The sequence below is a fragment of the Canis lupus genome, chromosome 13 (genome assembly GCF_048164855.1).
Source record: "Canis lupus baileyi chromosome 13, mCanLup2.hap1, whole genome shotgun sequence".
Lineage (NCBI taxonomy): Eukaryota > Metazoa > Chordata > Mammalia > Carnivora > Canidae > Canis > Canis lupus.
In genome coordinates this window covers 52,728,318-52,752,504 of record NC_132850.1, presented here as the reverse complement: position 1 = coordinate 52,752,504, position 24,187 = coordinate 52,728,318, and the positions used below count along the sequence as shown (strand labels likewise).

The 24,187-nt window shown below is 49.2% G+C and overlaps 1 protein-coding gene and 1 long non-coding RNA gene across 8 annotated transcripts in view; both read right to left on the bottom strand.

Moving 5' to 3' along the window:
* Positions 1-2,235: 2,235 nt before the first annotated feature.
* On the bottom strand, positions 2,236-10,851 carry LOC140603109 (uncharacterized). Of its 4 annotated transcripts, none has more exons than XR_012006161.1 (5): positions 8,236-10,851; positions 6,547-6,807; positions 5,878-6,064; positions 4,853-5,157; positions 2,236-4,241 (listed from the first exon to the last, which is right to left on the bottom strand). It is a non-coding gene; the product is annotated as an uncharacterized lncRNA (long non-coding RNA). The 4 variants fall into 4 exon arrangements; XR_012006162.1 differs by having other exon boundaries at positions 5,904-6,064; XR_012006160.1 differs by having other exon boundaries at positions 4,853-6,064.
* Positions 10,852-20,017: 9,166 nt separating this feature from the next.
* Positions 20,018-24,187, bottom strand: part of TMEM131L (transmembrane 131 like) — a 161,007-nt gene continuing 156,837 nt past the window's right edge. For all 4 annotated transcript variants that reach the window (XM_072773704.1, XM_072773703.1, XM_072773705.1 and 1 more), the window contains 3 exons: positions 23,542-23,633; positions 21,178-21,317; positions 20,018-20,428 (listed from right to left, as the gene is read on the bottom strand). In XM_072773704.1, coding sequence (XP_072629805.1) covers positions 20,153-20,428; positions 21,178-21,317; positions 23,542-23,633 — 508 coding nt within the window. In that variant the 3' untranslated portion in view covers positions 20,018-20,152. The remainder of the gene's footprint in view (positions 20,429-21,177; positions 21,318-23,541; positions 23,634-24,187) is intronic.

Sequence of the window (24,187 nt, the reverse complement as noted above, 5' to 3'; positions counted from 1 at the left end):
CTGTCACCATCTGCTGAGCGCCTGGTCCCTTCCTGTCACTTGTTGAAGACTTTGACACAGGCTCAACGACTTCTTACCAAGATCTTCCAGCAGCCACCCAGCTGGCTTCATTGTTCCCAAAGCCTCTGGGTCCCTTTACTTCCTCCTCCCAGAAGCTTCCCCTCTGCGCTACCCCCGCCACTCCCTGACCTTGGCCATACAGTCGTCCAAGCTCTAACTGAGGCCTCCTGCATCTTGCTCAGAGTTCACTGATTTCCTTCCTCTTTCCCCAATCCATTTGTCATCTCCTTCCTCCTCTTCCTTGCTCATTTGGGGCAGATTGAGACACACATATGGTGCAAGCTGGCGTTCACAGATGGAAGGGTCAGCAGCCCCTGGGGTTCCCATTCTCTCAGTACCATATGGAGAATCATACTTGGCCCAGAAATTTCTGGATTCACCAGGAAAGAGCTCCTTCCTTCTTTTAATAGGGGGGAAAAAACCCACCTGGGTGTGGCCAACAGATAGTGGGAACGTTCATGCCAGCTGGGGTGGGGTGCCAGCAGGAGGCCTCGGGCACAGCCCCTCTTGTTCACAATCTTCGTAACACCTTCGTTTGGTGTTAACCAAACACGGGGTTGAAGACCAGGGCTTTACTTCCTCCCCAGTCTCCACAAGGCTTCCCTGTTCTTCAGTATGAGCAATTTGTGTTTTCTCACTATGATAGCCTGTAAAATACTACACAAAAAGCTTCCAGCCCTCCGTCCCCTGAGTCAGATTGCTCTGCCAGATAGAAATTCTAGAGCTACCACTGTGTCTTCTCATGTTTCTCCTATAGAACACAGTCCCAAACCTGAGTGTCCCCTCCTGCCTGCTTTCTTAGGGGATAGCAGGCATTCTTTCTCCATTTCTCTCCTGTGTCTCCTGAGTCACCTGCACCCTCCACCACATTAGACACTTTCAGCGCACGCCTCCCGTCACGGACCATCGTTGGCTCCTCATATCCTCTCAGGGATGACTTTACTTCTTCACAGAGCACGTTAAAGCCATCTGAAGAAATCCCCTCCACTTCCCCCTTCTGAACTTCCATCCACACCCATCCTGCTCCCTCCTACCCCAGCGAGGTGGGTCGGCCCCCTCTGGTCCAGTCCAGTAGGGAACATTATCCCTCCCTGCGTCCTCAGGGGCCACGGCTGCTTATTATCCCTTCTGCCCCTCGGCCTCCCTGCCACTCCACCTCAACTAGACCATTCCTACCCAAATTTACACCTGCTCAAGTCTCTTCCAGTTATTTACAAAACAAACAACAAAAAGATCATCTCCCTCAAGCTTCTCTTTCTCTCTCCCCTCCTTCATAGTCCAAAATCTGAAAAGAACTCTATATTCTCTGGCCCTGTTTCCTCACCTCCCCCCAGTCTGCACTCTTCTCCAGCCCGGCTTCCACCCCCATCACCCCAAACAGCCCTCGCAAGTGTTACCAATGACCACCAGGTTGCTAACTCCCGGTATTTTTTACTTTTCGAGTTGCCTGACCTGTCCTGGCAGAGGCATTACTGACCGCTCCTGACTTATCAAAACATTCTCTCCCCCTTTGCTTCCATGACCACACACACTTAGTTTTCCTCTTCAACTCTCCTTTTCACACTTATCCTTCCCCAGCCCGTATCCCAAGTCTAGGTCCCAGGCCCCTCGTCACTGGCGAGGGCGCTCCTCCCTTCCTAAGGAACCTCATTCGTGCCCATCCACGTGCCAGTGCCCCTTTCAAAGGTAAGTCCCCTGCCCAGACATGTCATCCAAGCCTCATTGAGACATTTGTCTTACTTGGGTGTCCCAGAGTACAATCTCTCAACACAGCCACCGCGGAGCTTATGGTATTTCTCGCTGGGGCCAGTCCTCTTCTAGAGGTCTTAATGCCAACACGTGGCACCAACCACTCATCCAGATGCTTCTGCGACAGGACTTTGTTCTACTGATTTTACCGGGAACCCACCCAACTCCTGTTACGGCCACTCCCACGATCCGGGTTCCAGCTGCCTGCCTCTCGCCTGGACTACAGCAACAACCTCCAGATCCGCTCCACCTTCTCTGGACCCCCTTGGTCACACTGCATCTAGAGCAACTCCGTTTAATGAAAATAGAGTGGGAGCCACGGATGCAAGCTACAAGGGTCAATTTAAATTTTCTAGTAGCTATGTTTTTAAAAGTTAGTAAGACACAGGTAAGATTGATTTTAATTACATTTTATTTCACCCAAAATATCATTTCATTATGGAATCAATAATTTAAAATGAATGAGATATTGTACAGTCTTTTTTCATACTATGAAATCCAGTGCATGTCTTACATGGACATTAAATCTCAACTAAGACGAACATTTCAAGTGTTTAAGAGCTGTGTGTAGCTAGTAGCTACCATTATTGGATAGTACAGATCTAGAATGTTCTTTTTACAGTGCAAAATCCAATCATTTCACACTACTCTCCTATCAAAAATTCTTCTCTGACTTCTAAATTGTTCTTAGGATGAGGATCCTAATCCAGAGAGGCTGCATGGCCTTCCCTGCAGGGTCTGTGGTATGGCTTCTGCTGAAACTTCTGGTGTCTGTCTCCGCTTCCCCTTACCATCTATGTGCCAGCCACATTGGTCTTTCAGATTTCCAGACACACAGAGTTTCCACCCCCCACCCCCACAAATCCTTTGCATATTCCTTTTGTGAATGCTGTCCTTTACCACACACCCTTTACCATCACTACCAACTCCACCATTGATTGTCACCAACTCCGCTAGTACCATCACCACCTGCCACAGACACTCTCACTTCTCTTTCTGATCTCGACTCACCTTCACTTCCGTTACACCAAAGCCTAAGTGTGTGTTCCTTTCCTTCATAGCATTCATCTCACTTTGTAACTACCCACCCATTTGTGTGATTAACATCTGACTCTCTCACCAGGACGGGAAAAGGATTTTTTTTTTAATTTAGTTCATCATTGTATCCTCAAGGGCTACCCAGTAAAACCTGCACATGTTATGTATTTGATAAGAAAAACTTTTTTAAAAAATATTTTATTTATCAGGCAGCCCCAGTGGCTCAGTGGTTTAGCACCGCCTTCGGCCCAGGGCATGATCCTGGAGAACTGGGATCGAGTCCCACATCGGGCTCTCTGCATGGAGCCTGCTTCTCCCTCTGCCTGTGTCTCTGCCTCTCTCTCTCTCTCTGTGTCTCTCATGAATAAATAAATAAAATTAAAAAAAAAATAAAATAAAACCCATTAAAAAAGATTTTATTTATCTACTCATGAAAGACACAGATAGAGGGAGAGAGAGACAGGCAGAGGGAGAAGCAGGCTCCAGGCAGGAAGCTCGACATGGGACTCAATCCCGGGACTCCAGGATCACATCCTGGGCCAAAGGCAGGTGCCAAACCGCTGAGCCACCCAAGGATCCCGATAAAAAACTTTGAATAAGCAAATGAACAAATCAAGATAACCAGGAAATAAGGAACTATAAATCAGGGCACAGAACAGAGCTTGAAGAAAGGAGAAGTCAGGGAACACTGTCAAGTTTGGCAAGTAGAATCCACAGTGGGGGTGGAGGGGTGGGAGGTTTCAACTCCTGTTGAGACCCTGGCTTGTGCTAAGATCTCTGCTCCTTGCATTATGCGTGTTTGCTTACTCCTATAGCAAGTCAATGAGGCAGGTGCATTTTATGCAACTATCTGTATTTTAAATTCAAGGAGACTCAGAAGGGCTCAGGAACTTGCTAAGTAACATAACTGGGATTGGAGCCACAACGTGACTGGTTTCAAAGCCCACGCACCGTGCATTTCACTAGTTCTCCGTAGACCACTCCCCGTGCTGCATGATCTTGCTACACATATTCAGTGGGACTGTGAAGTGAACACTCAAATCACAGAAAACTGAATTTTTTATGCACTGTGTGTCCGTGTGCCCATTTTGTTGTGAGATTTCTTTACCCAAATGTGGCCCAAATGCATTGCACAATTCAAGGATGATTGCCACATGTAAGCATCTTGAGCGGAACAAACATTGCCTAAAATGATGTCATTTGCTCTTGAAAGCCCAAGAAGAAAGTTCAATGATCATCGAATAAGGGCTTGAGAGAGGGACTCTCAAATCCCAGGTGATTTTCTGTCCTGTGCGAGGTCACAGATACTCACAGAAGGCTTGGCCTACGGAAGGAGGTCAGTAACTATTAGCCGTTATTGTCATCATTATCACTGCAGCCTTTCACTTTCTCTCCTACAAAAATAAACAAGTTCTTAAAAATATGCGACGCCGGCCCTCAGAGACCCACTCTGAGTCTCTGCCATAAATCAGCTTCTGGAGTGACTCGGGGCAGCCCCCAAACGTGGCCCATGCAGCAGAGATCCAAAGCCTGATTTCCAGGGCTCGGCACACCCGGTGGCGCCCCACTTCCACAGCATTAGGGGGACATGGCCTGTCGAGGGCCAGCGCTTTGTCTCTTCCACGAGTTAGCTTTATGCCCGAATGGATCACACGACCTAGTTTTCACGTGTGTTAAGTGGGGGTGACGGTTCTTACCCAGAAGACAGCACCCAGAATTTCAGGACAGGCCCTAGGACTTAAACTATGAGAACCTAGTCCTCTCTAGTTTGCTGTAGGTTCGGCCCATCGAAGCAAACTGCAAATAATGAGAACATCTGTCTGTCCTGGGGAAAAAGAATATCGCAGAGTCGCTTCCTCTGGTCCTGGTCCCCTTGATTTTCTGATTCCAGCGGCCCCTACCTCTCCACCCCCAGACCCTGTTGAGCTTCATGATGGCATCGCCAGGTAAGGAGGGAACAGCAGGAACACCTGCTTGCTATGGGTACAGTGGGGTCGAGTCCTACCTTAACTGTTCATTTGTCAAACGGTCCAGGCACTCTTCTAGAAGGTTCAGATGCTACAGCTCTTGCCCTTTGTGAGAAATATTATTTCAGAGTGATTTTAAAACATTTCTGACAACATGAAGCTAGAGCAGGAGGGCAGTGTAGTGTGGCAGCTGCCCTCGGAGACGGTGGGCCCTCTTGCTGACTGTGCCGTCTTGACCAAGGCCTGGTCCCTGTGCAGTGAGCAAAGTTGTGGACACCAGGCAAGGTGCCCTGGGCAGGACGCGAGTGATGCCTGCGTCTGTATGTGCTAGATGTGGCTTGCCCTGTGGGGAGAGTCAAATGAATAAAGATCTTTGTTTCATGGAAAAGCAACTGGAGAAACACAGCTGTCTGTCAACATACGGGCAAAAACATTGGGCAAAAGTAGGTAAGGAGGGGAACGAGAAGAGGGGGGATTGCAGGTTGGTCGACCAAGGAACTTTTATTTTATTTATTTTTAATTTAATTTAATTGTTTTTATTGGAGTTCAGTTTGCCAACATATAGCATAACACCCAGTGCTCATCCTGCCAAGTGCCCCCCTCAGTGCCCGTCACCCAGTCACCCCAACCCCCCCCATGTCCCTTTCCACTACCCCAACCAAGGACCTTTTAGACATGAAATGACACAGCTTCAAAGCTGTGCTGGCAAAGAACAAAAATTTAAAGAGGAAATTAAACAACCTGAATAGGTGTGGACTTCTGGGTAGATTTTTTTTTCTCCACTGTTTTTCCTAAAAAGCATTTGTTTCTGATCTTAAGCGGATTGTTGGGGAAGTTTTCAGATAAACGAGTACTGTTCAAATAATCAGCTCCCAAACCTGTCTAGTCTCTGGCCCACTGAGGCATGATACCCAGAGGGCGGGGACAGACCTGATCCAGTGGAGACCACTGACGATCCCCATCATCTTCCTCTCCAAAGGGCTGGCCGACAATTCTCTATGGAAACTGTGCTATAGACAGCGTTCACTTGGATTAATAAGCCTCTTTGATAAAAAGCACGTACACTGTGAAATGTAAATATTAGGGCACCTGGGTGGCTCGATGGTTGGGCATCTGCCTTTGGCTCAGGGTGTGATCCTGGGGTCCCGGGATCGAGTTCCACATCGGGCTCCTTGAAGGAAGCCTGCCTCTCCCTCGGCCTGTGTCTCTGCCTCTCTCTGTGTGTCTCTCATGAATAAATAAACAAAATCCTTAAAAAAAAAAGAAAAGAAATGTTAATATTATTGGGCTTTCCATTTTGATGTGAATATTGTTTCCATAGTGCGAGGGGATGAGCTCAGTTTCCCTGAGGGCCAGAGTCTTGGTTGAACGAGCAGAGGCCCAGTTTGGAGGCAGAGAGCATCAGCTCACGCCGGTTCAGCTGGGACAGGAAAGGGAAGGTATCTGGGAAGAAGGGGGAGCCCCCCCAGAAGTAGAGAATCGAGTCCAGGAAAACGGAGGCGACAGAGAAAGGAGGGAGGGAGGAACCCACTTAGTGGAAACTGCATTTGTGGAAGCATTTTGCCAATTTTGCCTCTGTGTCAGGGGAGGGCTACAGGCCTCGTCCTAGGTGACTGAGTCCCCTCTCTCACAGGAGAGGACGTGGGACTTGGCCGTGGGAAGGAAAGGGGCATTGTTCTCTCTCCCAAGAATGAGGGATGGCTCTGCCAGGAGGGTTTTCCCTGGTGCTCACAGAAACACAAGAAGAATCGCTCTGCTTCAAGCTTCAGAGACTTGCACAACTGGGCCGGCGCCGGCTATGCCAGGAGCGGAGACGGGTGCCTGTTCTGCGCCAGGCTGTCCATGAACGACTGCATTATTTGCTCTTGCGTAATGAAATTTCAGTTCTAGGAGATGACAGTGACCGTGGAGAGCCCAGACTTCCTTTAGTGCTGAAACCGCCCCTTGCCTGGCACACAGCCCTCCGTCCGGGAAGCCGATCCAGAAGGCAGGGCTGGTGAAGGGAAGGTGGGAAGAGACAACAACCATCAAGCACCTACGAGGTGCCAGACTTTCTCTGTCAACAAATGTTTATTCAGCATGTCTTTTTTTATGTCAGGCATGGTGCTAGTTGCTGGGGGGAGCAGCCCAGAAGCCGACGGCCCTGTGGGCTTCCTCAAGAAGCTCACAGTTGTGGGAAGCTCACTAGTCTGGGCAACTAGTTCCATGAGGGACAGCCTGAACGACATGACCCATGAGGCACAAGTCTCTTCGCATCCCTATGAAAGAATTATGACCCCATTTTGCAGATGGGTAGCCTGAGGCTCCTTAGGGACGCATAGTCAGGATTTGAACCACCCACATCTAATCCCACAGCCCATGTTCTTTCTATTGGCTGAATTTAGTATCTGCCGTTTGCAGATCACCAGGGGGAGAGCCTGAATAACAATCTACTCTTTTATAAGACTTTCATACCCTCAAAGGTGAGGAGCTGCTCAAATGGACCATTGACCGATAGCATGAGAATGGGAAGCCACAGGAAACATGGGGGGGGGGGGGCGGCCCTTACTGGGTGGGTGGTCTCGAGTGTGTCATTCAGGGTTTCAGGGCCTCAGGTTCTTGGGAATGTTACCTCTTTAAGGGGTTGTTAAAAGGTTAGACGAGGGGCGCCGGGGTGGCTCACTCAACCAAGAGTCTGCCTTTGGCTCAGGTCATGATCCCAGTCAGGCTCCCGGCTCAGCCAGGACTCTGCTTCTCCTTCTCCCTCTGCTGCTCCCCCTGCTTGTTCTCTCTCTCCCTCTCTCTCTCTCTCTCTCTCTCTCAAATTTAGTCAATAAAATCCTTAAAAAAAATAAATAAGAAAGGTTACAGTAGAGGGTAGAGGTAAAAAGTGGCCTGTACACTAGAGCCATTGCTCTCGTGCTATGACTCCGCTTCTCAGCTTGGGCGGATCAGGTGCCTCCCTCGGGAGCAGAGGGCAGGCCTGCTTGCAGCCCAGCTTGAGTGATTTGCGTTCCCTAGCGTCAGGGTTCGGCTCCCGTCACACGCGCTCCTGTGTGCAGGTGCCACCTGGCCCTCCTAACCTTGCCCTGTGGCAATCTGGGCTCAGGCCGTGAGAGGCTGCCCTTGCTCTCCGGGCCCGTGGCCGCCTGTGTTCTAGCAGCGTCCAGGGAAACAGGACGGGTCAGTTTTGCGCCTTCCTCCTCTGTCTTCAAAGCTGGCTGCGTTGCAGCTCCAGCTCTGTCTCGGACTCTAACTCCTGGGCCCCCTCTCTCACCCACAAGGACACTTGTGGTGACATTGGGCCTACCCAGATAATCCAGAATAATCTCCCCATCTCAGAGCCAGCTGAAAGACACCCTTAATTCCATGGGCAACCTCAGTCCCTCTTTGCCCTCTACCGTGGCATGTTCACAGGTTGCAGGGATTAAGATGTAGATACCTTTGGGGGGCCATGATTCTATGCAAGTTGTACCCAAAAGAGTCCAGAAGCTTGAGAGTTGGCAGATGGAGGCCGCTTCACGATATAACATTTACCACAAACATCCACATATTTGATTTCTGGCTGACTCTTCATCTCTTCTATCGCTCAGGAGAATTTTAACTGTCATTACATAATAAATATTTAGAGTACATTTATGAAGTTGTCCATGTGAGAAATGGCTCTATGCCAAACTGAGGCTTGTCCTCATGCCTTGCATTTTGAGGTTCGTATTTAAACCACCGGATCCCACTAAGTGACTTCTTGTACACTACATAGCCTATGTTGTAAGTCAGACTATTCCAGACGTGTTCTCCAAGTTTGGTGAAAATACTGACAGCCAATTTCCCATAACCAGTGGAAATTTGGTCTTATTTATATGGATTAAGAAACAGTCATTTTATAGGATCCTTATTTTGCTTTAGAATAAAGTTCATTCTACCACGGATCGAATCATATGAGCTTTGTGCATAATAAGACTTGGAATTCAACAATAATAATATAGTATATTATATATTTATATATTATATAATTATAATTATTATAATTATAATATACAATATATTATAATAATATATTATATTATTATATAATAATAATGGCAAAGTTTAACTGCTGCAGATCTTTCAATACATGTTATATGTATACATAATGCATTTAATATGTGTACAACTTAAATGTAATGAATTTATTATGGGCAACTATCTCTCTTTTAAGTTAAGCAAAACAAATTTCTTTCCCATTTATTCATTCATCCAGTAAATACTTATTGCATGCCCACTATGTGCTAAGCAACGCTGGAGAAATACAAGCGAACAAAACAAACTCTCTACCCTCGTGAAGTTTGTCAGGTAGAAAGGGAGGCCACCATGGCAGACGTGGCTTCGCTGGGTCGTCTGCTCAGGCTCTCATCCAGATGAAGTCCAGGTTTTGACTGGGGCTCTCATCACAGGCTAAACTGGGAAAAAATTCAATTCCAAGCACCCTCATGGTTTCGGCCAAATTCATTTCCTGATGTTTTAGGTTTAGGTTGAGGTTGACCAATTTCATTTCCTGCGTTTCAGTTTCTTACTTGGGGTCATTGTTGGCTCCTAGACTAGGCCACCTGCAGTTTGTTGCTACTTGGGCTTCTCCAACGTGGCTACTTACTTCATGAACAGCTTTCATCTTCAAAGACAGCAACAGGGAGAGAGAGAGAGAGAGAGAGAGAGAGAGAGAGAGAGAGAATTAGTTTGCTAGCAAGATACAGTCTTATACAAGGTAACATAATTATGAGAGTGACATCCCATCACCTTCACTGTATTCTATGGGTTACAAGTAAGTCACAGGTCTCCTCACCCTGGACAGGAGGCTATTATACAAAGGCATAAACACCAGGTTTTAGAAATCACGGAGACCAGCTTAGGGTCTATTTGCCACATTCTAGGACCCAGAATAAGTTCAAGGGGCCAGTTGTTGTGCATAAGGAAAACTCTAGAACACGGCCTGACCCAACCACAATCTTACCACATATCCAGAGGCAGAGAGGTGAAAATATTTGATGAGTGGCACTGATGGCCTCTACAAACAAGTAAATAAATATACAATATGTCAAGTAATCTTAAATGCTTAAGTATATATATGTATATATAAAGTAAATATATATGTATATGCATACATATATAATAGTGTAAATGGGAAAGGATTGATGGCAGGTGGGAATGTGTATCAATCAGAACAGGTGATGCTGCTGTAACAAACATACAGAACCCACTGTGGATCCAGGCAAGTCTCCAGGGAAATTTGCTCCAGGTACTCAGTAATTCAGGCTGCATCATCCTGTGATCAAACATCTGGAACAGGGCAGCCCGGGTGGCTCAGCGGTTTAGTGCCGCCTTCGGCCCAGGGCGTGATCCTGGGGTCCCGGGATTGAGTCCCACGTCGGGCTCTCTGCATGGAGCCTGCTTCTCCCTCTGCCTGTGTCTCTGCCTCTCTCTCTCTCTCTCTCTCTCTCTGTCTTTCATGAATAAATAAAATCTTTAAAAACAAAACATCTGGAACATGTGGTCATCAGCACAGAGTGAAGACTACAGCTGAGTGCGGAGTTCTCTGAGGAGGGAGAGAAGGCGGCCTAGGGCCCAGTCGTACTGTCATTCACTCCCAGGGTATAGGGAGGCCAGGAGAGCAGTCAGGAAAGGAGAAGTAACTGGGAGCAGAGGACCACCTCAGGTGGGAGAATTTACAATAGGAGAGGTTAAAAAGGAGGGCGGGTGTGTAGGGTCAGATCTCACGGAGAAGTGGAGGGCCACTGCCTTGAGGAGAGATGCCAGTTCCCACTGGGGATATCTTAGAGACAAGGCTCTTTAATGCGGCACAAAACCCAGGTTGAGTCACTGGGTTTCGTCACACATAGAGTCACTGACTTCCTGGTTTATGTCATCTGGATATGGCAAAGCAAACAAAGCAAAGAAATGGCTACGACCCAGGGGCCCCTGAGGGGCTTAGTTGGTTGGGCATCCAACTCTTGATTTTGGCTCAGGTCGTGATCTCAGGGTCATGAGATCAAGCCCTGCATTGGGCTCCCTGCTCAGCAGGAAGTTTGCCTTTCTCTCTCTCTCTCTCTCTCTCTCTCTCTCTCTCTCCCTCCCTTTCTGCCCCTCCCTCAGCTCTTGTGCTCTCTAAAATAAATAAACAAAAATTAAAAAATTAAAAAAAATAAACACATCTTTTAAAAAATAATAAATTAAATAAATAAATGTTAAATAATAGCTGCAGCTCAGCTTCTGTCTTCCGCTGCTGTAGTGTTTTCACACACATCCCAGTCTGCTGTGTACAGGTAGGTGTCCTGTCATTCAGGTGTTGAACTTTCACGAAGTACCTTCTGCATGCCAGACACCGGACTGAGCATCTTGGTGGGGGGAGGGAGAGAGGTGTAATGCAGGAAGGGACACAAGTTATCAAGAGCTGTGCCCAAGCAGAAGGCCCAGTGGGAAAGATGTCTGAGGGAGCATGGAGCCCTGCCCTGGGCCCGAGGTCCTGCCTGGTGGCTGAGGACTGGTCCAAACCAGCCTCCACCTCTCCCAGCTTGAAGATGCCCGGATTGCACCTGCACGTTGGGCCAGCTCTCTCACAGGAATGACTGGAGAAAAACAGAAGGAAACAAAGCAACAGTATGTAAACATTGGATTTTAGCAACGAGGTGGGGTTATTTGCAAAACTCCGTTTATTCACTTAGCTACAAAAGACGCAGCAGCTGAGTCTCAGGTGACTCAGGGCTGCTGCTCAACCTGGGTTTCATGCCACATTAAAGAGCTTGCTGGCCAGGTTTTCCCTTTACCATGACCTACTACCCCAGCTTCCTCGGGACTATTTTGGTGTCCTGTCCGGGCCACTGGGGTGCTGATTACCCTCCATCATCCTCTCTAGTGGATTCTGCAATGAACCACAAGGTACTGGTGTGGCAAAAACATGGATTTTAGCATCAGGTAGGCACAATCTCAAACCCATGGGTGTGCTATGTGACCTCCAAGCTGTGCGATCTTAGAGAAGTTATTCATTATCTTAAAATGCAGATTCTATTTACCTCTTGGGTTTGTTATAAGGCTCTCACCTTACGTGGCTCCATGTCACTGGCCTCCCCTGACCCAGAGCCCATCCTCTCACTTTGCATTTTCTGTTCCCTCTATCTGGAAAGCATATCCTCAGATGGGCTCTTTCTTTCTTTTTTATTTTTTTAAGATTTTATTTATTCACGAGAGACACAGAGAAAGAGAGGCAGAGACAGAGGCAGAGGGAGAAGCAGGCTCCATGCAGGGAGCCCAACGTGGGACTCGATCCCAGGTCTCCAGGATCACACCCTGGGCTGAAGGTGGCACTAAACTGCTGAGCCACCCGGGCTGCCCTCAGATGGGGTCTGGTCATTCGGTCTCTGCTTGCCTGGTGCCTCTTCCCGAGGTCTCCCTTGACCACTCACACAGGAGGACCTCCCCAGGGCTCCAGGGGCTCCAAGCCTCCTCCCTATTTGACTTCCTTCCCGGTCTGAACATGATCTGGAATTGCCTTATTTATTGATGACTATGGTTGGCGGCCTTCTAAAATGGCTTTCCCAAATCCCCGTTTGCTGATATTCGAGTCTGTGTGTCATCCGTCCCCCGCGTGTGAGCAGGACTTAGGGACCTGCTTCTAGCCAGTGGAATATGGCGAAACGATGGGCCGCCACTTGTGAGCTAATGTTCTCAAAGACCGTAAGTTCTCCCTCTCTCTCTCCTTGCTCACGCTGATGAAGCTGCCCAAATGGAGAGGCGGATGCAGCCAAAAACTGAGGCAGCCTGTGGCCGACAACCAGTAAGAAGCCACACGCATGAGCTCGGAAGCACAGAGGCCCTCAGCGGAGCCTTAAGGCGGCTTCAGGCCCAGTCAACCCCCTCTTTGGGGCAGAAGCCCCAAGTAAGGCCTTCCTGGATTCCTGACCCACAGAAACTGGGAGGTAGTAAGTGTTGTCATTTTAAGTCACTAAATTCTGGGGTGATTTGCCAGGTGACATAAATAGCTAATGCATGGGTGTACTGTGGCCTCCTCTGGAGCGCTGGCCCCAAGGCCGAAGGGGTCACGCCTGTGTCCTTCACTCCCGTAGGCCCAGAGCAAAAACCCAAACCTGGCAGTGACAGGTGCTGCACTGCATTGAATGAGCCCCGGCCAGGTCACAGGCCACCTGCAGAGCCTGCGGGGACTCATGAAGTAAAAATCTGTGGGGGGTTTTATTGGCGTGGGGTTTTTTTTTTGTTTTTTTTTTTTTTACATTTTTTAAAAGTTTGAATTCGATTTGCCAACATAGAACAGCCAGTGCCCAGTGCTCCTCCCATCAAGTGCCCCCTCAGAAAAATGTGTCGAACAAATGAGTGATGTAGTGACCAAGTGGGAGGAGGGCGGCCTCCAGGCTGAGGCCTATCAAGCCGGCCCGACGGGCGGACAGAGCCCCGCGGGCGGGGCCCTCGGAAGGGGAAGGCCGGGCCCTGCCGCTCGATGCTCAGGACGCCAGGCCACACGGGACGACGCATATCGGCCTTTTCCTAAACGCGCGCTCGCGGGACCAGCTCGGAGGAGCGCCCGGAACCGGTCAGCGCTTCTGGATCTGGATGGGTGGTCGGATTAGAATGATTGTCTTTTTCTTTTTTTTTTTTTCCTGTCGGTTATCCATATTTTCTACAGAAAGGACAAACAATAAAGGTACTTCTGCCCGGACGCCTGGGGGGGCTCAGGGGAGAGCGTCTGCCTTGGGCCCAGGGCGTGACCTCGGGGACCCCGATCGAGTCCCGTGTGGGGCTCCCCGCGAGGAGCCTGCGTCTCCCTCTGCCTGTGCCTCTGCTGTCTCTGTGCATCTCTCGGGAATAAATAAAATCTTAAAGAAAAAAAAAAGCCAATTTCTGGCTGGGTAGAGTACGGCCTGCGGGTGCCACGGTGCAGCAGGTCCCCAGCGCCAAGCCCCGGCCTGCCCGGCAGCCGCCTCTGAGATGCCCCTGCCGTCCCTGCCACCTCCCAGATCCCTCTGCCCCGTCTCAGATCTCTTGCCGCCTCTCAGATCGCTCGACGCCTCTCAGATCCCCCATCGCCACTCACATCCCTCTGCAGCCGCTCAGATCCCCCTACGGCCTCTCGGAACCCCCAGCACCTCTCAGATCCCTCTGCCGCCTCTCCCATCCCCCCACCTCTGAGATCCCTCTGCCGCGACTCAGATCTCTTGCCGCCTCTCAGATCGCTCCACGCCTCTCAGATCCCCCGCGGCCTCTCAGATCCCCCAGCACCTCTCAGATCCCCCCAAGGCCTCTCAGATCCCTCTGCGGCCTCTCAGATCCCCCTGCCCCTCTCAGATCCCCCCGCGGCCTCTCAGATCCCCCTGCCCCTCTCAGATCCCTCTGCGGCCTCTCAGATCCCCTGCGGCCTCTCAGATCCCCCGCGGCCTCTCAGATCCCCCCCGCGGCCTCTCAGATCCCCCCACGGCCTCTCAGATCCCCCTGCCCCTCTCAGATCCCCCCGCGGCCTCTCAGATCCCTCTGCGGCCTCTCAGATCCCCCTGCCCCTCTCAGATCCCCCTGCCCCTCTCAGATCCCCCTGCCCCTCTCAGATCCCCCTGCCCCTCTCAGATCCCCCTGCCCCTCTCAGATCCCTCTGCGGCCTCTCAGATCCCCCTGCCCCTCTCAGATCCCCCCGCGGCCTCTCAGTCTCAGATCCCCCTGCCCCTCTCAGATCCCTCTGCGGCCTCTCAGATCCCCTGCGGCCTCTCAGATCCCCCGCGGCCTCTCAGATCCCCCCCGCGGCCTCTCAGATCCCCCCACGGCCTCTCAGATCCCCCTGCCCCTCTCAGATCCCCCCGCGGCCTCTCAGATCCCTCTGCGGCCTCTCAGATCCCCCTGCCCCTCTCAGATCCCCCTGCCCCTCTCAGATCCCCCTGCCCCTCTCAGATCCCTCTGCGGCCTCTCAGATCCCCCTGCCCCTCTCAGATCCCCCCGCGGCCTCTCATATCCCCCCGCGACTTCTCAGATCCCCCCGCGGCCTCTCAGATCCCCCCGCGGCCTCTCAGATCCCCGCTGACTGTCCCGGGCCTCGCCCTCCTCCTCAGGGGCGGCTTCCCGCCTCCGGCCCAGGCTGCCTCCCTGCCGCGGCTGGACGGTCGGCCCCCGGCGGTCCCCGCGCCCTGTCACCCCAGCGTCGAGGTCCCCCCGCGGCCCCTCAGGGCCCCGAGCGCCGGCCGGGCTGCTGCCGCAGGGAACCGCGCACCCGCGCTCGCTGGGTGTGGAGCCGCGTCCGCCCCGGGGAGGGGGAGGGGGTGCTGGCCACCACGGGGGCGGCACGGGTTTCCTTTTTTCTTTAAGATTTTATTCATTCATGAGAGAGAGAGACAGAGAGAGAAAGAGAGAGAGAGAAGCAGAGACACAGGCAGAGGGAGAAGCAGGCGCCACGCAGGGAGCCCGACGCGGGACTCGATCCCGGGACCCCAGGATCAGGCCCTGGGGCTGCAGGCGGCGCTAACCGCTGAGCCACCCGGGCCGCCCAGAAATTACTATTTTGAAATGTTGATTTGAGTTGGCATAAATGTTACCTGCATTTTAACAAAGTCGCATTTTTAAGGCGACTTTTATAATGCTTGTCTAGTATTTCGATTAACCATAATTAGATTGCCTTGCATTTTGCATGCTGGCTATACCAGTATTTAAAAACATCCTGATGCGCCTTTAATCCTAACCCACGTAATTACCACATACCTCATTTTATAGGATTTTTATTAGGGAATGCTTAGTGAAAGCTACACTTTGCCTTTGCCTTAAAACTACGTCCCTTTATAGCATATGATGTAACTTTTATTAGGACTTTAGTACTTGTTTTTTTAACATGCTTACTTTTCCCCATTGTTAAAAAAAAATGTTTTCCCTTCAGATTTAATTAAAAATTTGGGAGGAGACAGAGTAATAGTGATACACACTTGTAATAGACCATAGGAAAAAAAAAAGACACAAAAAAGAAAATAAAAATCACTTGCAACCCCACCCACCAGATGGCACATCACTCCCTCCAACACCATGATCTGCTATATACACCTATCAAATTCGTGCCATATAAAATATCCATATTTATATGTAAACAACTATCCATGTTCATGCTGTGTATAACCTTGTATCCTACTTCTTTCACTGCCTAGATCATTGTATTGCAATTTTTAGAGGCTTCCCAGAATTCGAACATCTGTATGTACTAGAACTTAAACATTCCTCTTATAGGACATTTGTTTTTAACTCATCACTGTTATTTTTTTTAAGATTTTATTTATTCATGAGACACACACACACACACACATACAGAGAGGCAGAGACACAGGCAGAGGGAGAAGCAGGCTCCATGCAGGGAGCCCGACATGGGACTCGATCCTGGGACTCCAAGATCACACCCTGGGCCGAAGGCAGGCGCTAAACGGCTGAGCCACCCAGGGATCCCCTCATCACTGTTCTAAGCTCTGTAGTGAACATGCTCACACATCATCTGTGGTAGGCAGAAAAATGACTCTGCACCAAAGGAGTCCACACCCTAAACCCTGGAACCTGTACAAACGACAAAAAGGATTTTGAAGACGGGATAAAAGAAGGACCTTGAGATGGGAGAATCTCTGGGTGGCCCAATCTAGTCACATGGGTTCGCAGACTAGGAGAACCTTTCTCACCTGAGATCATCTGAAAAGATGTGACAGTGGGAGCAGTTACCAGCCCAATGCTCCGCTGCTGGCTTTGAAGATGGAGAAAGGGGACCACGAGTGGAGGAACACGGTGGCCTCGAGAAGCTTCCTTGGGGGAAGCAAAGGTGAAGGCCGATCCCCCCCAGTGCTTCTGCACGGGAGTAAATACTGTGACATGATTTTAGCCCGGTGAGACTTGTGTTGGATTTCTGACCCACAAGCCTGTAAGATCATAAATTTGTGATGTTTTAAGCCACTAAGTTTGTGGGAATTTTCGATGGCAGCAAGAGAAAAGTAGTATCTGTTTTTTTTTACTATTTTTTAAACTTTTTAAAAAATTACTTTTTAAAATTTTTACTAAAGATCTTACTATTTTTTGTAGGACTCGATTCCTAGGAGTTAGACCCCAGGAAATCTGGTCCCAAAGAGCATGAATTCTCCATTCAACTCGAAGGTCCTGGAAGGCAGGATGAGTGTTCTCCTCTATCTCCTTTACTCCAGTGATTCTCAGATTTTCCCGTGTTACTGTAATCCATCGTGACAACAGTCCAACAGTGTCAATCCAACAGTGACAACAGTGGTCATGACGAGCTCCATGCACAGAGGCTGACGTCTCAAGTTACTCATATGTAAAGAATTGTGGTGACATTTTTCCCCTCCCTCTGCTGCCTTGCTGGTGGCCCTTTTCTTGTCTCCCAACCACAGAAGATCTGGAGTATTCTCTAATAATGAAGACTCCCGGGATCCCTGGGTGGCACAGGGGTTTAGCGCCTGCCTTTGGCCCAGGGTGTGATCCTGGAGACCCGGAATCGAATCCCACGTCGGGCTCCCGGTGCATGGAGCCTGCTTCTCCCTCTGCCTGTGTCTCTGCCTCTCTCTCTCTGTGTGTGACTATCATAAATAAATAAAAATTAAAAAAAAAATTAATGAAGACTCCCTTCAATTGCCAGATAATTGTAGCCCCAGCGCCTCGCATCCTTACCCTCCCCACTATGTATCAGCTACCACGCTAGGCACTGGAGACGACAGCGAGCTGGGCAAGTGCGGAAGGCTGTATCAGGTCTGATGCCCTCACACGGACCCTTAGCGGAGTCAGGAGTCCAGGCCACAATGCCAGTGGGAGGAAAACGGAAGAGACAGCCACACTCCTTCCACTAGGAACACAACCCAAAGTTGGCATCTCACACATCTGCTCACATACCACACAGCCATTGATTTTAGTCCTAGGGCTAAAGATCATCTTCTAGTCAAAGTGAAGAGTTTTACTTTCTTTTTTTTTACACAGTGGAATAAAAACTTAACTTTGGCTTCTCATGTTTTCCTGATGGAAAATTGGGGGATCAATGAAAGTGGAAAAATCAACAATCCTACTCAACAGAATCTACATCTAGCACCTCACACTCTCTCCATTGCGAGTTTTAAATTTGATTCTGAGCACTTTGGGGGCTTTTATGCTAACCTAAATAATTTTTGTGTGTGGTAAAAAATATACGTAATGCAAAACTTCCCATTTTCATCATTTTGAAGTGTGCAGGTCAGCGGCACGAAGTCCATTCACACTGCTGTGCAACCATCACCACCATCCATCCCAGAACACTTTCATCCTCCCCAACGAAAACCGTACACGTTAGACACGCCCCACCTCCCTCCCGGGGACTCTTCGAGGTACCTCATACCTGTAGCATCATATGGTAACTGTCCTTTGACTGGCCTATTAGTTCACTTAGCATCAGGTTTTCATGGGCCCTCCGTGTTGTTGCATAGGTCAGAAATGTCTTCCTTTTTGAGGCTAAATATCCCATTCTATGTAGAACCACGTTTTGATTATCCATTCATCTGTCAGTGGGCAACTAGGTTGTTCTCACCTTTGAGCTATTCTGAATGATGATGCTATGAACATGGGTGTGCAAACATTGAAATCCCTGCTTTCAATTCTTCAGGGTATATACCTAGACCTAAACTATTTCAACATGACTCACAACACTGGGGGCGGGAGGTCTGCTTTACCCAAATCAGGATTTTTTTTTTTTTTTTTAAGATTTTATTTACTTATTCATGAGAGAAAAACAGAGAGAGGCAGAGACACAGGCAGAGGGAGAAGCAGGCTCCATGCAGGGAGCCCGATGCAGAACTCGATCCCATTTTTTTTGTTTTGTTTTTTTTTTTTTCGATGAGCAAACTGATCTTCAATGTGCTGACCTGGAAGGCTTGCTCTTCATCATGGGCATGGCCACAGCTATTTACACAGAATCACTGTTCAATATTTACAGCAAGATGCTAGACACAGCATCCTTCTGGATAGGCAAGGAAAGGGTGAGAACAGGCTAGGGAATAAAGCCCTGAAATAAAAGTGTAAGTAGAAATCTGCAGATGTGAGTAGAGGGAAAAGGGCCAAGTCAGGAGGGAGGCTGGCGAGGTAGACATAAAGGAGGAAGTACCAAACCTTCTCTGGTGCATGAGGGGGAGAGTCCACTGGGACATAGAGTCTCTAAAATTATGATTTGGTGGCATCGGAAGGGGGATCATGCCCTGGGCCGAGGCAGATGCTCAACCACTGAGCCACCCAGGTTTCTAACATGGTGAAGGAGCCTAACTGGGGCAACCTGAGCAGTTTCTAGCAACTGTGCATGCTTGGAGGCACTCCTTACAGAAAGGCGGTCCCAGGATTACGGTACACCTGCCCTCCTCGTCCCAGGCCCCCCGACAGCCATGGCAAAGGGAAATTCGCAGCAGGCATACCCAGCACTCCACTCAAACCTCTCTCCTACTGAATTTCCAATAAAGACAAGACAAAATGTAAAACTATGACACTTTTATTAAAAGTTAAAAATGTTCCCAAGTTTACACATGCACACAGATAATTCCACCATCAGGGATCTCTAAAACCACTGACAAGCAGATACAGACCGGTCTGGCAAACATGCTTCGGCTACCAAACTCCCCTGAGTTTTTATACTTGGAGTAAGCCTGCCCGCTCAGGGGGAGACCAACACTTACCAGAACGTCCCCGCTGCCCTTGTTGCCCTCACACTGGCACAATGGGGGCAGGAACACTCCGGCTCTCCCGAACCAGCAGAAGAGCTCTAGGCTCTCTGCTTCACCCAACAGCTGTGGCCACCAGGACGGGAAAGAGCCACCCTCCACCCTGAGCAGGCTCCATCCAGGCAAGTGGGCAAGCTGCTCAGCAGGGTTCCCGGCCAGCAGCTCTCAACACTGGCTGCACCGCACCATCAACACAGAGCTTGAAGCAAAACCCTGCCTGCCTGAGCCAAGGGGCAGTTCAATCAGAATTTCTGGCAATGTCGCCAGAAAAAGGTCATTTCCAAAGTTCCTGGGGGATGGGGGGAGGAAGGGAGTCTGATGCCCAAGGAGGAGAACCAGAGCAGCCACTTCCTTCTCAACTCTTACCTTCTTAGAAATTCCCCTTGTTCCAATTTAAAGCATTTAGTGAGGCTGATACACAAGTTATGAAGTTATGACATAGGGATGCTTAAGCTTCTACCAATGATTTATAGTGGGTTAAAAAAAAATAGAGCACCCAGATTTCATTAAAAAAATTTATTTTCATATAAAAGTGCCAAAATATCCACCAATGTCATACTCTATCTCAACAACCAGTATGCTAGTAATGAAAACACAAACCTCTTTATTCACATTATTTAAAAATCAAATTCCTTTTCACACATTCCCACAGTAGCTCGAGTCTCTGGATAGTGGGAAGCTTGCATTCCTATTTGCCGTGGTAGTCCATATGTCCAGGTTCATATAGGCACGAAACGGGTTAAACCCTGGGTAGTATTCCTTGCACATGACAGCCTGGTTTTCCATGTGAGTTGAATGTTCCGTGGCAGGATTAATGGGGCAGCAATTTTCATATACATCACTTTGCGGGGCCCAGATGGAACCAAAAAGTCCAGACATTGGAGACAAGCTTCGGGTGCTTGTGAGGTAGGGCTGAAGTGTACATGAGGAAGGGGAAAAAAAAGAAAATTTTTTAAAAAACAGAAGCCTTCAAAAACAAAAACAAAAACAAACCAAACCAGAAACCTTCTTGGAAAGGCAACATCAAGGTTGAATGCATACCAGTGGACACCACAGTGATGCCAATTCAAGTCACCTGGAAGTCAGTAAACTATTCTCAACCCTCTGGGATGCCTCAATGCCACTTTTCTCAAACAGAGGGTTGTGAAATCCTCACCTAGCTGGATAAACTCATTTTCAACCCAAGGAAGGACCCCTAGGCCAAACGTCCTCGATCTGTAAGAAGTGTCTTGAGTGGATGTGAGAGGGAGAAGGCGCGGGGCTTTCAGGCTCAGAAGGGTGCTGACAGGCAGGAAGCCCTGGGGACCCAGTCACTGACCACTGACCGACCTTCCTGGGACTCGTGTTCATCTCTGAGCACAGATGAAAAGATCAGCAGGGCCACATAAACACGGAAGGTTTCCTGGTCCAGATTCGATCTTATCTACACACCATCGCTCCTCAGTGTCATCTGGGGCGTCTCTCATTCAGGGTGACTAGCCTGCCAATGTCTGCAAGCCCCCATCTGTCTGACTATGGGTTAGGTTCCCCCAGAGGCTGGTTAGCCTGGCTTCTGAGACCTCAAGGAAACAGGCCTTGGCTGATCTGAACCCAACGCTCAAGTTAAGTGAGACCAGGAAACAAGCACCAGAAAGAACTCAGAGCTGCCCGAGGTCACTGACCGGAGAATTGAGGAGACCGGCATGTCCCCAGGCAGTAGGCATGTTGGGTGGGGGGCTCCAGGTAGATGGAGAGGTGTGATCCAAAAAGTCTGTCTGAATTTCGGCAGGACAAGGGAAGCCATTGGGGTAATTCATGTTTTCTACAAAGAAGGGAAAACAACAACATAGGTAAACATTTTTATGGCGGGCGAGACCTGAATTCTCACTCACAGGCCCAAAGCTTTCAAGGCTTAAACTATACCGACGAGTTAAAGACAGGTGTACACGCTCACCCCGTGGGGACCAGGCGGGCCGTTACGCTGTTGTTCTCAAGGTTAAAACTATTTATCAGGCACACTATCTGGGAAGCCCTCAGTGACGAAGGTCTTCCTCTGGCCTTGACTTTTCTGTATTTGACAATTTGATGGGAAGCTTTCCAATAAGCACTACTATAGATTCCAATTGTGTCCAGATTCTTAGCAGTCCTCAACGTTTGCCTTTATTACCCGTCACGCCCACCTCAGCTTCCTGCACACATTCCACGTGGACTGACAAAAGCAATAGGAAACCAGCACTTCTTAGCTAAGTAGGAAGGTACAGCTGTCCCCTGCCTTGTCCACGGGAGATATGTCCCAAGACCCCCAGTGGATGCCTGAAGCCGCGGCTACTAGTGAACCCTACGTACGTTAGGTTTCCTTCCTATGTGTAAACACCTGTGCTCAAGTTTCACGTATAAATCAAGCTGAAGTTTAATTTGTAAGTTAGAAATGAAGTTTAATTTATAAATTTATGATTAATTATAAAGGACTCATAAAATGGAGAAATCATAACATACTATAATAGAAGTTATGCGAACCCGCCCTCTTTTTATTTCTCTCTCAAAATATCTTGTGATCCTGGGAGGTAATAAACGGCCTCAGTGAGGAGATGAGCGGAGATGAGCTGAGGTGAAGGAGTGACACTGTGACATAGTGAGAGGCTACTATCTGACAATAGTTGGGGGGGTGTCATCCGCGGGACATCTGGGTGCCCTGTAATAGACACAGCCTCGCAAGGCCAGGAGAAAGTCACCACAGCACCCCCCTGTGGCTGGCGCGGAGCAAGGCGTGGCCCAAGTCCCCTTAAGTACATCTGCTTAGACCCCTGGCATCTGCCTCCGGAAGGGAGCCCAGTGCGAAAAATCAGGATCAGGATCAGACTGGAATGGGTAAGAACACCCTGCGGCCTGTCAGACACCTCGCAGCTCCTACCGCCGTCCTTACCACTGCCTGCGCCCAGGCGTCCGCTATTTCCCCTCCCAGCTCTGCTGCGACTGTCCTTCCGTGACACGGCCCCAGGCAGCAGTCAGGTCCCGGTAGGGGCAAGCTTCACGGGGACTTGGCTGCCCTAACAAGCATAGCAAACACCTAACGCCTCGGCCTCCCAGGATAATCTAGGATCTTAGGGCCACAGACATCCAAGTGACCCGGGTCTACCACGTGTGAAGGACTACGTAGGCGAGCGTTATGTGCAGAAGGCCCCCGTCAGCCAGGTGGAGAGGGCTTTTTGAGGCCACGAACGATTATCCGCGGCGGGCACGCACAACGGGAACCACTCTCACAGGTTCTCGTTAAAGGTGCAATCTTTTTTTAAAAAAGATTTCAATTTAATTAACATTTATTATTAGCTTCAGAGGTGGAATTTAGTGATTCATCAGTTGCTCATTCCATCACCTGCCCTCCTTCATGCCCATCACTCAGTCATCCCCCACCCACCTCCCCTCCAGCAACCCTCAGTCTATGGTTAGGAGTCTCTTATGGTTTGTCTCCCTGATTTTTGTCTTATTTTTCCTTCCCTTCCTCTGTGTTCATCTGTTTTGTTTTTAAAGGCACATCCTTAACAAACAAACAAAGGACAACAAAAAACCAAGCCCATGTATACAGAGAACAGACAGGTGGTCGTCAGAGGCAGGGGTCGGGTGGAGGGAAATGGGGTGTATGCAAATTGGGTGAAGCTGCTCGAGAGCTATAAGCTCCCTGTGGTAAGACGAATCAAGCCTGGAGACAGCATGTGCAGTCCTGGGGGGCAGAGTTAACAGCATCATCATCATCAAGAACAGTTGTGTTCTTGTTTTGTACCTTGCTAAGAGATGTTAAAAGGTTCCCTCAAAAGAGAGAACACCCGTAACAATGTACGGGGATGGCTGGTAACTAGACTTACTGGAGCCATCACGTCCCGTCCCGTGTTATGCCCTGCACCTGAAACTAATGTTCTGTGTCAATTATATCCAAGTTGTCTTTTACAAGGTACGTTCTTCTGCAGTTCATGCCTCAGGTCCACAGACTTCCTGCTTTGACTTTCATGAGAGTAAAAGAATGGCACTGGGATTGCTCGAATAGCTTTTACCTTCCGGAAAGGCATTATAATCGTTCAGTTCCAATGGACAGTACACACTGGGGAACGGGCCTTCACAGGTCGCACTCCAATCAATGAAACTGCTACAAAAAAACAAGAGGTCTGGTTTCAGAAACAGGAGGTCAAAAGATCAAGTACAGAAAGAGGAAAACAATGTTATTGCCCAGCATCCTAATCACTGTGAATCCCCCCCCAACTCCACCCCCGTTTTGGAAAAGAAAAGATGTACTTTCTCAAGTCTCGGGATCAAAGACCTCCAAGGGAATGCTCTCCACCAATGACACGGCCTTGTCCTGCAAGGCCGACCTTCACAACCTGGCCAGCGAGAGTCTAATCCGATACAGAGTCCAGGGCGGGGGTTAGGAGCACTCCGGAAGAGTCTGGGGGTCTGAGCCAACCCCCGGAGGCAGAGGCGCTGCTCTGACACCTGCCCCCTCAGCTGGAACCATTCATCTCAGGGGAACCACAAGTGCTGAGACTGATTTGCAACAGATACATTGATCACAATTATAAACTGAATTCTTCGTTATACAGGGAAGAAAGTAAACAGCACCGTAATACACTGAACCAAACTAGAAAACTTCAAATGGATTCTGTGATTAAAAGGAGATGCCAACATCTTCTCATGTTTCCATTC